We start from the raw sequence: 17,692 nt of genomic DNA, 5'->3' as shown, positions 1-17,692 counted from the left end.
TATAGATTATTTATCAGGGTCAACTGATTTGTATAGTTATTTGAAAAAAAAATCATTAATTAACTATTCTCTTTTTTTTACTGTTTTTGAATTCAGTGATTGTTTTGAAGTTAATAAAATACAAATTTCCGCTTACGAATAATATTTTTAAAAATTGATTCGAATTTTTTTTTTTTTTTTTTTCGGCTATATTGTTTCGATCAGACCGATCTGATTTATTTAAGGGTTACAGTTTGTTTATAAAAATAATATATGGTAAATAAGCAATTATAAACAAATACATATTCTTACCAACACACACACGCAATTGCTCATGTAAAATCGTCAGTAGTTTAATCTTCTTTTGAAATTAATTTAAATGAAATTATTAATTTCTTTGTCACTTGTGGAATTTTAAAAGAAATTTGAAAGCATTTAAACTAACAGAAAAAAAAATGATCATTTCAAAGGGCTTTCAAATGATTATAAAACTAGCAGGACCCGTGTACTGGTGTTGCTCGGTGGAAGTATGCCCCCCATCCTACCCCACCTGCAAAAAAAAAAAAAACAATTAAACTACAGTTGCTAGCAGGAACCACTGCCAGTCCAGTAAAATAGCAGACACTGGCACCCGTGGCCAAAATGATTGTACCGTGCTGTATCTATAAACGCATTCTTAACCTGGGGATTTGATTGTGTGATGTGATTCTTCTGTGTTTTTACCTAACATGTCAAATAAAAGTAGGGTAGTGTGGCCTATTAGATAGCAGGTGTTACCGTCCGCCTGTAATCTATAATGAAAATAAAAGAATGAACTAAAAATTAATTATAACCCAGTGCATTTATTCGGGGGATGTGGACATTGTGTCACGAGGAAAAGGAGCAACAACAAAAAAACACTGCGGCGTGCAGGTTTTAAGATATTGAAAGTTTTTCCCTACCAATCTAGGATAGCAATTTCTTTTATTTCCTAAAATCTAAGCTTTCCGCAAAAATTAAGAAAGCTAATGATTGAGAAAAAATTCAAACTTCAAATTCACTTACATTTTCTTCTACAAAATAACTGCTTTTTTTTTACATGGTAATCACCGCTTATCAAGGCCCAGAAGCCACTCGGGGATAAGGGTTATTGCGTGTATGGTAGTCAATGGGATTTGATAAAGTGTCTTACTTACAGGGGGGGGCGGTTTATCAGGAATTTGTTTATGTTGGACTTGAAGACATCCAAGTTGTAGTCAGGTGGGAAACAGGCAAACGGGGGAGACTTCTAACTACTTGCACTGCTTAACTAAAAGTATCGTTTATCGATTCATAATATTTACACATGAAAACCCGAATAACCCAATGCATGAAATAGGGTAGATTTACATATCATCTAAAACTTATAATCACAAATGCATAGTTAATAATAAGATAAAGAATGTCTTTACATCATTATCAAATCATGGCCAAATTGAAAATATTGCGATGGACCCGGACATTTGGAAAATCCGTACAGATTATTCTTGAAACTAGAAGGGTTTTTTTCTTTTTAATTTTGACGATGCCAAAAAATTGCTAATTCGCATAAGAGGGATGGTAATTAATTATAGACAGAGGGTAAACTTTAATTTTAGATATTTAATAAATAAAATAAAACAAATATATAAACGCCGTCACTCAGAAATGAATCTGAAATGAAAGTCAGTAAAAAAAGAAATTATTTTAGTTCTTATTTGTTAAACGTATGGCTAAACGGAGTAGTTCAGCGGGTAAACGGGGGAGGGGCGCCAGTGAAAGAAAAGTACAAAGTCGTAGTACTCCTTAAGCCAAGCCTGGGTTTCTTTGGACTTGTGGGTCGACGTCGTCCTGCTGCCACACCCAGGGGGTCACCCCATACTTTTCAGCACATCCAGGTACACTTTGGTGTTAACTTTCAAGCCGATTTCGAAAATGTGAGGTGACATGATGTGGCCTTCACTTGAAACCACACCAAAGACTATAACCGACTCGGAAACTTTGTTTTCATCACCCTGGACACGTCCCTGTTATTCGTGGCGATTCAGCGATGCATTTTCAGAGTGCTGGCAATAGTCTTGTTGTCATAATTTGGATCGGCAGAGAGCATGAGTTGTACAGCGGCTCAAATCCGATCACGCTCGTTGAACATGGTGCCACTTTCAGACATGATAGAAGGCTCCTATTGTTCCTGGGATTTGTATACCACTGGCCAACTAGTAGATGGTCTGCAACAAAAAAAAAAAAGAAAAAAAGAAGAAAATCAGTTTTCATAAAACGGAAATGTAATCATGTCGGCTTTTCACGGGCGACAATTTTATCGTTTCACTCTGTACATAATATTATACATTAAAAATCGAATTTACAATCTATAGTATACAATAAATATATATATATATGTGCGTATGAGCGAGCACACACACACACACACACACACAAATAATAATAATAGTGAGAGGGGGGGGGAGATAGTAGAGAGATATGTTACTATATACGTATATCAAATATAGTAATTATATATGTATGTGTGTGTGCATAAATGTAAACATGTGTGTATGTATACTTTGAAAAGTTGTTTGTATAATACATCACGATACTCATAAATTCATAAATAAAAAAAACGAGCCGAATTAATGTTTGCTGAAAAGCTTAAAGAAGATAAAAAACATCTCTGAAAGCATTTCCTTCTTTTTGATCTCGCTAAGAGCAAATCTCTGAAAGAAGATGAAAAATAAGAAAAAAAAAAGAAAAGAAGCCTAAAAGGCCACTTCGCTTATTTTCATGAAACTCATTTTTAAAACGGCACCTATCAGGTTTCTCGATTTGCGAAGGACTATTACCATATATCATTGTGAAGAGGTCGATTTTTTTCTCCAGAAACCGTTTTAAGTTTTGATTAGTATGTTCTTGTTTTTTAAGCGTCCTACATTGGGCGCCCCACTGTGTAAGAAGGATTACCGAGCGAGTCAAGAATTTCTCTTCAGTATTCTCTTATATATATATATATATATATATATATATATATATATATATATATATATATATATATATATATATATATATATATATATATATAACTTTAGAATTGCTATATTTTTCTCTCTGCGAGATTCCTTAAACGTATTATAATTATTATTATTATTACTACTACTACAACTACTACTACTACTACTATCATTATTATTGTTGTAGTAGTAGTAGTAGTAGTAGTAGTAGTAGTAGTAGTTATTTGAAGTTCTAAGTCATATCTCGACTTATTTCCACTTCTTAAGTGTACACAACGCTTACCAAAATACATTAAAACGTCCCTTTTTATATCCGTTTTGGTTCAGCTTAATCCACTCATTTGTGATATCGTTTCTTGTTTCGCCTCTTTTTCCACGTAAGGATGACAGCAAATGTAAACTGCCTTGACTTTTCATACGAATAATATTAATCGTATTATTTTCTACAGACATCAATAGCTATTCCGTTTCTCTTTTCAAGTATCCTTTTTTCGCAGCCGTGTTCATGTTTCTTGTGCGTAATCGCTTATAAATCTTACAAATAATCAATGTAGTTGCTTCTCTCCCGTTTATCCTTTTGTTTTGACATTTTGTTTCTCGTTTTAGTGTTCTCCGTATTATACACACTAACACTTAACGGTAACCAGCCTCCCTGTGTTTTGCGTTATATATTTTCTAGACTTTTCATTATGGCGTCTAAGCAATATTTAAAAAATAGCTGCCTGTTCTCTTCTTTGTTGGACACATATTCGAGCATGGATACCCGGCGTTACCCGGGTCCACATGAAGTTCCGTATAGACACACTAAGGATATTGAGCAGTTTTTCATTATTATATTCAAACTCGATCGTGAACAACGGTGATACCCCACAAACATTTCAAAAACAAAAGAACGGATAAAAACACGAAAATGTAATCGCCCACCAAAAAGAAGTACGTGACAACCTCCCCGCCAAATATTTCGGCACAAGGGATACGAAGAGAAGAAGCTATTCTCCGTATATTGAGCACTTTTGTTGCCTGTGCGCTTTAAAACAAAATCCCCTAATCCTAAAAGAAAATTTTTTTTTTAACTTTTCTTTCAATCAAAATAGCCGGAAGTGCCCGTACGACCGAAAAAAAATTAGCTGCGGTGGCCGGACTCGAACGTGAAAACCCTTTACTTTGATAAAGATCACGATTCGAATCTAGTGATATATGCATGGATATTAGTTTTCTGATTATCTCTTTTCTGCTATTATATAAAAATCACTTTGTGTATGTGAGGGATTTCCTTCCTCATAGGTTCCGAAACGGCTGAGCCTAATTTTTGCAAATTTTACACAAAGCTAATTTATATGTCTGGCAGTGTTCTTAGATATGTTTTGTACAGAAATTCATCTGATAAGTATCGAAAATCGAAAAAATCTGATCTTAAAATCTATTTCGTTTTTAAGTGTTATGTGCCGTAATCATGTGTTTTCATTTGCGATTTCTTTAGTCAGTGTTATGAATCGTCTCTGTGGCTGTTTCTTTTCTTATTTTGTTGTTTCGCGTTCCACTGTTCTCGATATCTTTCACATTGGCAATGCTGTTGGCAGTGGTAATCATCCACTCTGTATTGGGTGCTATGTATTCTCTTAACCTTTTGTCGCATCGTCGACACGGTATTCAGTACGTATTAGCTTACTTCCTATTTCCTTCTTATATAGTTGGTTCGTATCATCTGATGTTAAAGTGCATTTGGCCATGGTCTTTATTTTCTCTGTTCTTTGATCCATATTCCTTTGCTCCTCTTTTTCCCCCTTTTATGAAGGGTACATAGTATCCTTCTGGAGATGCAGCCGAAGTATTAATTTCTTTCATTCGGCTTCTGTTAAACTTTGTATGCAGTTTCCAAGAGTGTTCTTATTCTTCTCGTGTGCTCTTGTTTTGTATCAGCCTCTTTCATCTTGAAAGATGCCATGAAATTCAGGGATAAGACGGATATCAAATGCTTTGCCTGCCATTTGTATGCCGAGATAGCTTAAAAACTGCTGGGTCCTTCAGCCTCACTTTCTTTCTCACTTTGAGCCGGAACTTTCTTTAGGGAGGGATTTTTTTCTCTCCTCTCACCGTTTTCTCTGTTTGAGAAAAAACGCAATCGCCTATCTGTCCGAGTTTGGTCTTTTATTCCTCTCAAATCTCGGGAATTCTCGCTGTAAGTTTCACCCTCTTTCCCATAAATCCAACCACGTCTACCGCTTCTTCTTCCTCTCCCAGCCCCTGTGTATTGACAGCAAACAGAACAGACTTTCTGTCTTTTGGAGGTGAGTGCATGAGAAGATTTACTATTACACATCTCTATTGATTTCATAGAGTTCGCTTCTAGAATGCTTAGGAATTTATACGTCTCACGTTCACAAAGTGCGTTCATCATATCTCGATTGGATAATTCTGTCTGCCGTTACTTTCTGTTCCATTTCATCATTTTAATCAGTAAATATTTTTCCATTCTAAACCCTATTCCTATATGCTGTTTAAAGATCCTAGTTGTATTCCTGAATGTTTTTAGCTATTTTATGCTTTATTTTTGGCAAATACTTTAAGGTCATCCGTATACATGAGATTGTTTATCCTTTACTTCGGTAAATCTTTGTCCTACACATCACCTCATGGGAATACTGGTGAGTAGCAAAATACACATGACAACAATGGTGCAAATAGAGAGTCTCTTTGAAAGATGTTTTTCATCTATGTCAGGTGTTGTCGTCGAGGTGTCAGCTCCAGTCACCATGTTTCCATTGATGATTTTGTTACATATTTGACACATCCTTAAATATTCTATTATCCATGCTTGAGGGAGTGTATAGTAGACTTCTTTATAGTTAATCCATGCCGTGGTTGATAGTACAGGACCTAGTAGATTGGAGACTCTTTTTTCAGCCGATTTCTAACAATGAAAAACCAGTGGTAGATGCAACAGTTCAAATGTTCAGATCACTCTTGATCTAAAATCAAACACATACATCGAATATGTTGCCAAAATCACTGGAAAATGGTTGAATCACTCTACCGTTCCAGAAAGCATCTCACTGCCGATGCAATCCTCTATCTGCATAAGAGTAAAGTATGCTCTTAAATGGAGTACTGTAACCACATCTGGGCAGAAGCTGCTTGACGCACCCTATCCAGCCTTGATAGAGTTCAAAACCGGCTTAGTAGGGGGGATGCCGTTTTCTTTTCCTTCTTTCCTACAGAAGAGATGTTGCAAGCCTGTTAATTTTCATATAAAGTGTTTGACCTAAACTTCAATCTATGTGTCCCTCTTTCCAAACTTTCACAAAAAGTAATCGACTAGATATAACCACTATATACTATTTCCCCCCTCACATAGATTCTCTAAACAAAGCTTCTTTCCCAAAACTGTCCGTCTGTGGGACACTATTCCACTGGTTTGCTTCCCGGTTGAATACAACATAGTAGCCTTCAAATCTAATGTAAACAAGTTCCCCATAAATAATCAAATTCTACCCAATTTACACCATTAACGATTACTAAACTACCAACTTACATTGATTAACACTTATGCTCGAATGACCTTCGAGCCTTGATAAGTGATGACTCCCAAGTAAAAAAAAGTGGCAACAATAATGCATGCATGTATTAATGGTGGCATTGTAGACGTACGGAATACTGTCAGGTGTGTTAAATTTTCTAGCATGAGAGAGGGAACCTACCTTCTTTGCAGCAGCCTTGTATATGTCTTCAATTTATTCTAATTTATGTTGACTATGAATGTGAAGAAGTTTGAGCGATGAGTAAGCACATGGTTGCTGGGTAGGTTATCGGTATCTAATTGCTAAGGATCGTTCCCTTCTCGCCATGGTTTTTAAATTAATGTAATTCTTCTTTTAGTAATTCACTCCAGTATGTCCGCTTCGAATTAACGGATTTTTCTTAATTGAATTTGTAAGTGCGTAAGTACCTCAAGAATCGTTATCAAAGAAAGTATTTAATTGCCTGCAACGCTGGAGTAATTATAATAGGTAAATACAGTTAAATGTTGAATTACCTAGGCATCTCATTACAGTTAAATTGCAATTTTAAAAGTACTCATTATAAGTATCGTCTAACTATTCATGAGGCCAATTTAAACATCTGTTAAAATATAGGTCATTATAAAACACTATATCACAAAGTTCAACAGAACTCAACAACATTAAAAACATTCGATAAATCTAAGAAACAAAGTTATCATAATACTCAAAAACGTTAAAAATATTTACATCACAGTTCAAAAGGTTCAACAAATTCGATAAAGCTAAAAAATGTCTGAAACGTTTAACAAAGTTCATCAAGTCTCAAAATATTAAACAAATCTTAACAATATTCAACAAGTCTACGCAAGTCTCAACAATATTGAACATGTCTCAATAATATTCAACAAATCTCAACAATATTCAACAAGCCTCAACGATATTCAGTAAGTCTCAGCGATATTCAACAAGTCTCAACAATATTCAACAAGTCTTAACGATATTCAACAAGTCTCAACAATATTTAACAAGTCTCAACAATATTCAACAAGCCTCAACGATATTCAGTAAGTCTCAACAATATTCAACAAGTCTCAACAATATTCAACAAGTCTCACAGATATTCAACAAGTCTCAACAATATTTAACAAGTCTCAACAATATTTAACAAGTCTCAACAATATTCAACAAGTCTCAACAATATTCAACAAGTCTCAACAATATTCAACAAGTCTCAACAATATTCAACAAGTCTCAACGATATTCAACAAGTTTCAACGATATTCAACAAGTCTCAACAATATTCAACAAGTCTCAACGATATTCAACAAGTCTCAACAATATTCAACAAGTCTTAACAATATTCAACAAGTTTCAACGATATTCAACAAGTCTAAACAATATTCAACAAGTCTCAATGATATTCAACAAGTCTAAACTATATTCAACAATATTCAACAAGTTCTAACGACATTCAACAAGTATGAACGATATTCAACAAGTCTCAACAATATTCAACAAGTCTTAACAATATTCAATAAGTCTCAACGATATTCAACAAGTCTCAACAATATTCAACAAGTCTCAACAATATTTAACAAGTCTCAACAATATTCAACAAGTCTCAACGATATTCAACAAGTCTCAACGATATTCAACAAGTCTCAACGATATTCAACAAGTCTCAACAATATTCAACAAGTCTCAACAATATTCAACAAGTCTCAACAATATTCAACAAGTCTCAACAATATTCAACAAGTCTTAACAATATTCAACAAGTCTCAACAATATTCAACAAATCTTAATATTGAACAATCAAAACCATATTCAGCAAAGTTTAATGACATCGACTAAAAGGAAGCTTGTTTGTTCAGAGATCTTTAAGCGTTTAAGAAGTTTCTCTATTTTGTTTTTGATAATCCCGTCCCCATTTTTTGTCCCCTTCTCCTTTTATTTCTCTAAGATACTAGATGAGTATTATACTCATTCTGGGTATATGTCAATATCACAAGGTAAACAGATGGTGACCGATAGTTTGTAATCGATGTGATCTTCTAGCAGTGTGTACTCAATGAAAACGTATGGAGTGTTGGAATCTCCTCTCGCATAATACCTCGGTTATAATCGATACTATAAAATTAATTCGGAAAAAAATAAAACAAGCATGCTTCAGTTGCCATGCAGGAAAAGGCTAGTAGAAATTCATGGGAAACTCTCACTTGTTCTAATTTGTCCCTCACTGCTCATTTACAATGAGTGATTCTTCTGACAAAAGGAAAAGAAAAAGCTGTATTCTATGTCGGCAGTATTTTTGCTTGAGATGTCGGAAATTTTCTGTTTCAGTGTCTATCCTTGTGGCTATGTCACTAGTAAAGGTGCTGTAGGTAAACTTTTTATATGGGCTGACGTTATCCGTCTGATAGTCAGGGATCCGAACCTTGGATTAACCACTGAGGTTGTCCTATCAGCAAGTGCAAAGTACTAGGGCTGCTGTTTTGCCATTTGATTAATGGATTCTGGACCATAGAGTAGCATCTGGTGGAGATACTCTATGCAATTGTTAATTGTTACAGCGTTATCTTATCATATGCTATAAAAAATATTTTTGTCTCTTACTTTCTTTCTCTACCCTGCTCTAATCAAGTCTGTCGACCTGTTCCACAAATACCAAAACTCTATCATAAGACTTCTCCAGAAAAAATACACATATACACCCAGAACTCCAACTTCCAACGTAGACTCCTCCTTCTCCAACATCAGGGGTCTACGTTCCAACTGTCCAGAGGTTGAAATCCAATTGTAGGAAACCAAACCAGACCTATTATTCCTAAGCGAAACTGGCATTGGATCGACTATTTCCCAAGATGGGTTCATAATTAAAGGATACTCTAACTTAACATCCAAATCTGACCACAAAGGTCGCCATAAGGAATATGTGCCTACATTAAAGATGGCTTTCCATGTGGTAGGGTCATCTCCAGAGAAGATCCTAATTTACCCTATATATGCTTTCGGGTTGCACTAGCTCACATCACTGCGTTTATATTTGCCCTCTATCGCCCCCACAACAGCGGAGCTAGTGTTTTTAAGAGCATATTTGAGAAAATTGACCACATCTTGTCTGCTCCTTCTTTGGCTAACATTCCCGTCTGTGGAGATTTCAATGTTCACCAATGTGGAATGGTTAATCCACTCAAACAAGACAGGCTATGGGGAGGTTCTGTCACGATTTCTCCATTGCTTACGACCTCACTCAGATTGTTCACAAACGCACCCATGTGCTTGACACTGACAGTCAGTATGCAAGTCTTCTAGACTTTTTCTCATAACTTACCTTGCGCTATGTTTATCTTCGGTTCTGTCTCTACTGGGATCTTTGACCACTTGGTTGTATCAGTTAAAATAAAAATGAAATGTAATAAGTCCTCAGACATACTTCTCCATCGTACAGTATATCGATACTCTATGGCTGACTGGGATAGCTTCTGTACATTTATATCAGATCTACCTCTGCAGTCCATGTTTAAAAAGAATGTGTCCTCTATAGTATCAGACCTGATGGAATGGATAATTGTAGATATAGACCACTTCACACCCTCCAAAATATTCCAGCAAAAACCTAACAGCCAGCCGAGGTTCTCTCCAGAATGTGCTGCTGCCATTGAGCACAGAAATCACTTTTTCCATTGCTTCCAACTTAATAGATGTACTGAGACTAAAGCCGCTTTCAGGACTGCCAGCAATCACTATAAAAGAGTATTATGCAAGAGAGTTGTATGCCTAGTCTGTTAAGTCGAAAATAGCTAAGCAACGGCTTGGTTCCCATCAGTTTTGGCAAATAGCAAACAGGGTCCTGAACAGAAGTGTGTGCTCTATCTCACTATCATCAATGGACCTGAGGTAATCTCGTTAGCATCAGACAAAGCTAAACTCTTTGCAAAGAACTAATTCTACCCTATGCGACCATGGCCGTCCCCCCCCCCCCCGTATTTCCTCCTGTATCAAAAAACACACTATGCAGCTTACAAATATCTGTGCGTGATGTTGCCAAGCTAATCAAGAACCTTGATTCCAGTAAAGTAACTGACCCTGATGGCATTCTAATTATAGTGTTGAAAAAGTTTCAACCAGAACTAGCTTCCATACGTACAAAGCTGTTTAATCATTGTCTTAAGGAGAATTGCTTTCCAACACCTTGAAAACCTCATCAGTATGCCCTGTATTTAAGAATTCAGGTGATCGGTCATCTCCTTCTCAATACAGACCAATAAGTTTCCTGTGCGTCATGAGTAAGTTGCTGGAATCTGTGTTAAATAGAGAAGTAATCAACCATCTCAGCAAAAATAACCTTCTTAGTGACACACAATATGGTTTCTGTTCTGTATATCGATACTCTACTGCTAACTGGGATAGCTTCTGTACACTTATATCCGATCTACAACTGCATTCCATGTTTAAAAAGGATGTGTCTTCCATAGTATCAGACCTGACCGAATGGCTAATTGTAGGCATAGACCAATTCATACCATCTAAAAAATTCCAACAAAAACCTAACAGCCAGCCATGGTTCTCCCCAGAATGTGCTGCTGCCATCGCGCACAGAAATCACTTTTTCCATAGCTACCAACGTAATAGGTGCACTGAGACTAAAGCTGCCTTCAGGACTGCCAGCAACCACTGCAAAAGAGTAATAAAAAAAATGCAAGAGAGCTATATGCTCAGTCTGTTAAATCCAAACTAGCTGAGCAGCAGCTTGGTTCCCACCAGTTTTGGCAAATAGCAAACAGGATCCTCAATAGAAGTGTGCGTTCTATCCCAACCATTATCAATGGACCTGAGGTCATCTCGTCAGCAATCAGATAAGCCAAAACTATTTGCCAAGAACTTTGCAGCTAATTCTACCCTAAGTGACGAAGGCCATCAACTTCCCGTATTTCCTCCTATAACGGACAACGCACTCTGCAACATACAAATATCTGTGCATGATGTTGCCAAGCTAATTTAGAACCTTGATTCCAGTAAAGCAACTGGCCCTGACGGCATTCCAATCATTGTGCTGAAAAAGCTTCAACTAGAACTTGCCCCCATACTTACAAAACTCTTTAAGCGTTGCCTTAAAGAGAAGTGCTTCCCAACACCCTGGAAAATCTCATTAGTATGCCCTGTATTTAAGAATTCAGGTGATGAGTCATCTCCCTCTCAGTACAGACCAATAAGTCTCCTGTGTGTCATGAGTAAGCTGCTGGAATCCATATTAAATAGAGAAGTAGTCAAACACCTCAGCAAAAATAACCTTCTTAGTGACATGCAATATGCTTTCCGTTCTGCTAGATCTACAGCAGATGTGCTATCAGTTATATCTCATAGGATTAGCAATGATGGGGGCTTCCTTTCTCATGCAATTGTTCTTGACATATCAAAGGCCTTTGATAGAGTTAAAGGTCTACTTCACAAGATCTCCAGCTATACCATAGCTGGAAATGTCTTCTCTATTATTAAATCATTTCTCTCTGATAGGTTCATAAGAGTAGTGGTTGATAGGCAGAAATCAGAAGCTCACAATATTAATGCTCAATTAATTAATCATATTAATTCCTCAAGGGTCCATGCTGGGCCCAACACTCTTTCTGATCTACATCAATGATCTCCCAAATCACATCCTAAGGTCGTTCGTAGACATTTATGCTGATGACAACACATCAAAGGCCGTAAATAACCAAGTTCTCTCTCATTCTCACTCCTCTGATCTTGAGCAAGTGGTACAATGGGAAAAGAGGTGGCTCATTACTTTTAATGCATCTAAAACCAAGCCTCTATCTTTACATCATCAATGCTCTGTTCCCCGTCTGGCATCAGTTGAAATGAATGGCTCTCGTCTTAGGGAGGCTTCATGTTTTGACAAGCTTCTGGGCTTGACCTTTACTCCTGATCTGAAATGGAACACGTACATCAAATCTGTTTCCAAGGTTGCTAGAAAAATGGTTGATCCTTCTACTGCTCCATTAGATATCTCACCGCTAATGCAATTCAGTCTATCTATAAAAGCCAGATGCGTTCAATGATGGAGTACTGTTGCCTTATCTGGGCAGGAGCCTCTAGAAAGACCTTATCCAGCCTTGACAGTGTTCAAAATAGACTTTGTAGCTTAGTGAGGGGATGCCCTTTTCTCTTCCTTGCAACCTCCTTCTCACAGAAGAGTCGTTGCGAGCCTGTCTCTGCTTTATTGTTATTTTCCTGGCAAGTGCTCGTCGAAGTTCCAATCTATAGTCCTTCCTTGCCAAACTTTCATGAAAAACACTCGTCTAGCTGAAACCACTGTCAATAATTTCCCCAACTCTTTATCTGTGTCTAAACCAGAATGTACATTCCATGAACTTAGAAGTGCATGCGTGTGGAATTCTCTTCCGTTTGCCTGCTTTCCAGCTGACTACAACTTGGTAGTCTTCAAGTCCAACGTAAACAAATTCTGGATGAACCATCCCCTTAAGTAATCCAATTTACCACATTTCCACTACTAACGATTACTACGATATTATCCCATTGACTACTGTACACGCATTACTCCTCATCCTAGAGTGGCCTCCGGGCCTTAATAAGTGGTGGCTCCTATGTAAAAATAAAGAAAAGAGGATTCGGGTTTGTATTACTGTACACATAGATTCGAAAAAGTTGTCAAAAAACAAATGCATAACAAATAAATGTTATCAAAGGCAAGATAAGTTACTTTTCTACCAAACTGGATATATTTTTTGTGTTTTTATTCAATGTAACATGTTTATTCAGCTCGAAAAACATGCAGTGTTTACCGATGTATTGGAAAATTCAAAATGGCGCCCGACTGTCTCTTTAACACGGTAAGTTTGGCAAAAGATGTTATAAATAATAAACTAGACAAAATACTATTAAAAAAACACCGAATATATGTCAATTTATGTCACGGTAACATATATTGAGCGAATTTCTAACAGTATTTTGTCTAGTTTATTATTTATTACACCTTTTTCCAAACTTACCCTCTCCGAGAGAGAGTCGGCCGCCATTTTGAATTTTCCAATACATCGGTAAACACTGTCAGCTTTTCGAGCTGAATAAACATGTTACATTAAATAAAAACACGAAAAATATGTCCACTTTGGTAGAAAAATAACTTATCTTACCTTTGATAACATTTATTTGTTATATATTTGTTTTTTGACAACTTTTTCGAATCTATGTGTACAGTAATACAAACCCGAGGATTCAGTAACCTAGCGCATCAAAATTCGATTTTAAGTGCAATGTGGTTGGCGCATTTACTACAACTCCTGGAAATACTTTCCAAAATCAACGTATCCTGATCAGGAAAGCGGCCATTTTCCGGTTTAATTGAAATCATGGATGAAACCATGTAGATCTATTTTTGAGCCAGGAGTGAAATAGTAGATCTTGAGAGAGATCATAATGACCTTTGGAGATATTGCAACCCTAAATGAGATGACCATGTAATCGTCGGCACTCCTGTAAAGGTTAATGTTCTTGAGTTGGCTTTAGCAGAACAGGTCCCATAATCTCTGCACTATTTGAACTCCCTCCATATGCTGCATATTACGTAATAGACATGTAACAGAGACCTGGACACCATAATCTCAGATTGGTCTGATGAGAGAGATATTAAGTGGAAGAATTATTTTAGGAGTGGATTTGCAGAAGGAGCATCGAATGAGAAATAAAATGCTCCTTGTTTTGTTTGTAATCGGAATGCAATGTTTAGATTGGAAGACGAGCTGATCTGAAGGTCAAAATCTTTTCTCCTTGAGCAAAGCTGTGTCATCGCTGAAAGTAAAAGTCAGAGAGAGAACCCATTGCAATACTGCAGCATTTATCGCCATTGAGATATAAGTCCCATTCAATGGATCTTTTTCAGACACGTTAGCTAGACTTGAGATAATTGTCGATCTTGATTTTATGGTTTACTGATTTGACATCATCTGCAAATAACATCCTTTACTTCCGCCATGTTGTTGACATAAAGTAGAAACAGAATATGACAGAGCAAGGAATCTTGATGACTTGAAACAATAATTTATCGTATGCCTCATTATTGCTCTCAGCGTGTGATCACTTGATTCAATCGATAAACGACAAATGTGGTTTATCTGCTGTATTGTTACCATTGCATTAGTTTGTAAGACAAGATTATATTGATTTCTGTATACATACAAGTTGATTGAGTCATTCTATTCTGTTTCGATTCTATTGCAGATATTACCTGAGGCGTTCCTATGGAAGCTCAAAATGGATTGTTTTCCTCGAAGGTGAGTAGACTTTATTTAATTTTTTTTAATGGAAATCGTTCCAGACAATGCACGAAACCACTTGATGTAAGAAACTAAAAAATACTATTCCGCAGTCAAAAGTTAACGTGTTAGACGGATAGGTTCTGACTCCAAAAAATAGTAATTCTTCCCACTTTGTCAGAAACATCGGTTATGGAATGTGAGGACTAAAAGACAAAATAAGGCAAGCGAAAGTTACGAGGCTGCTGAAAGTAAACTAAAGGCCCACTTTTTACTTTCCTAATATATATATATATATATATATATATATATATATATATATATATATATATATATATATATATATATAATACTTATCATATAACGGATAAAATGAATTCTCAAAACAGGTCAGTTTTACACCATTTCTATGCATCTTTATAAAAATCAAAATCAAGATACGATGATACTACAACTTATGTTTAGAATACGTATTCCAATTTTGAGTTGAAGCTTTCCTTATGAATAAATTGAAATTCAGAGAATCTTGCCTAATTGATGTTTACTAACTACGAATCAAATCTAAAATATTGAATTTTGTCCATGTTATGCCACCTAAAACACTTTAAAGTAATTTATGGAAACTGCAATTTGAGGAATGGCAAATCGAAACCAAAGCAAAATATGATGAAAAGAAAAGTAAAATTTTTGGAAAATATATATTTTTGACATCAACTTTGTTTCCCTTCATAGCTAAGAGTAACCAACAAAATCACGCTTTTAGAAAAGCAGAAAAAAAAACGGAGATTCTATTATCAGCACCCATTGACCCATTTCAATTTCTCAATTGCAGGGAGTAAAGTTGTAGCAATTCCAGAACTTGCTACAGTTAAGGCTATTCCCTTTCTCTGCCTAAGTTTGGTCAGCAATAGATTGGTGACAAAAGTTTTCCAGTTCCCTGTGGTGCATCTAAAAACTATACTTCTCCTTTTCTTATTATTCACTTGCTCAATGATGGTTCTATATGCATATTGTTAGTCTGGCAAAAGTTTCAGCACGTTGACATCAATGAATCTGGTCAGCAAATCAATATCATATCAAGTTCTCGCAAAACATCTGTTAAGTTATTCACTTCACTTTGATGAGTTTCAGGTAACCCAGATTTTTAGAGCTCCTCCCCTCCCATGGCGATCACATGGTCACTAATAACAATCAACACAGAATTATATATTTTTTCGCTAAATTCTATTTCTCTCTCAGGGAATCTTGTTGTTGCTAATAATTATAGTCCGCAGATAAATCATCCTTATATTTCTGCCACAATGCTAATAGATTACTTACTTCACAAGTTTTGGGAATTATTGCAAAAGGATTCTTAGAAAAACAGGTGTATTTGACACTGAAATCTCAGCCATAGTTCTGCCCCACTGATTTTGATTGTCTAACAAATTTAAGGTCAAACAGGCTTCCCTGTAATTGTCAAGAGTTTATCCATCAATAGTTCTAAGAAAGGAAAATGAAGTTGATCCTCTTATTTCATGAAGAAGGAGTCTCAAAAGAAATATTCACGATGAGTTGGGTGCACAGAGTGAGCTCATCTAATTATAGTGTCAAATTTTACATCTGGATGACCCTCAACACTAGCTCTTCGTTTTCTCCTACGCCATGTGTAGTTACTCCATGTGTAAGAAGATGGAACCTGATTATACATATGAAGATTTGCAAAATTATCTCGTTCACACAATTTAAAAGTGCAGTAAGAGTTGTGTCTTTTGGATTTAGGGCGACTTGGGTAGCATTTTCGTTTGTGAAATAAATCCTCTAACCATTTTCAAGATGAACTGCAAACTGCTGGATTGGAGGTAACCTTCCCTGAATAGGAAACCCCAAAATACACCAAAATGTTTCATTTGTGTCGATATATCGAGTAACTTCATGACTAACATTTATTGTAAGGAAAACATGGCGGCATCAGATCCATCATTTATGTATTTGCAAATATATTTAATAGATTTCACAGAATTGAAAAAATAAACATTGATTCGGTGAGCATTGAGTGTCTTTGAAAGTAAAGGAGAGTAAGGTACAATTCACCTATTGTCAACCATAGTTTCAAAGCCACCATCTTCAGGCGATCTTCTCCTATAAAAGGGACAACCATCCTTGCTAAACTATGTTTCAAGTCGAAAGATTTTAGAATATCTTTTTGTACATTTGCCATCAACCATGCAAGGTGAATTTCTATTGATATTTCCACAAAGCTCATACACCATGTGACCCTTTACTAATTCAAATGAGGTTGAATTAGTTTGTGTATCAGCTGATATAATGGAATCAATTTGATTGGTAAGCCACAATAATATATGCGCATGAGGCAAGATTCTTTTTTGCCATTGAATTGTGTACACGTAGCATCATAGTGGGCCAACGATTTCTGATTTGTTCATCAGATTAATCACTTTATCTTCATGCGAAACACTCTAGCCAATATTTGATAAAATGTCTTCTTAAGATTTGATAAAATGTCTTACTTAAGGGTCGGTTTATCAGGAATTTGTTTATGTTGGACTTGAAGGCATCCAAGTTGTAGTTAGGTGGGAAACAGGCAGACGGAAGAGAGTTCCACTGGCATGCACTTCTAAGAAAGAAGCTTTGTTCATGGAAGCTACGTTTTGGTTTTTGCACAGATAAATAGTGGGGAAAATTTTTGACAGTGGTTTAAGCTAGACGGATGTTTATCATGAAAGATTGGCAAAGAGGGCCAGAGATTGGAGCTCAGACGAGCACTTGCCATGGAAGTAATGATAAAACAAAGACAGGCTCGCAACATTTCTTCTATGGGAGAGAGGTTGCAAGGAAGAGAAAAGGGCATCCCCCACTAAGCCACAAAGTCTATTTTGTACTCGGTCAAGGTAGGATAGGCTGTTTTTAGCAGCTCCTGCCCAGATATAGCAGC

At 36.3% G+C, this 17,692-nt stretch overlaps 1 protein-coding gene across 1 annotated transcript in view; it reads left to right on the top strand.

Annotated features, from left to right (window-relative positions):
• LOC145240302 (palmitoleoyl-protein carboxylesterase NOTUM-like) overlaps positions 1 to 17,692 on the top strand; it is a 233,686-nt gene that overhangs the window by 47,832 nt on the left and 168,162 nt on the right. Inside the window, exon 2 of the mRNA XM_080103883.1 lies at positions 14,723 to 14,775. Within this exon, the coding sequence (XP_079960009.1) occupies positions 14,723 to 14,775 (53 nt within the window). The remainder of the gene's footprint in view (positions 1 to 14,722; positions 14,776 to 17,692) is intronic.

The sequence above is a fragment of the Euprymna scolopes genome, chromosome 19 (genome assembly GCF_053919585.1).
Source record: "Euprymna scolopes isolate OS-2025 chromosome 19, ASM5391958v1, whole genome shotgun sequence".
Taxonomy (NCBI): Eukaryota; Metazoa; Mollusca; class Cephalopoda; order Sepiida; family Sepiolidae; genus Euprymna; species Euprymna scolopes.
The sequence above is the reverse complement of the archived record's forward strand: the minus strand, read 5'-3'. Positions and strand labels throughout refer to the sequence as shown.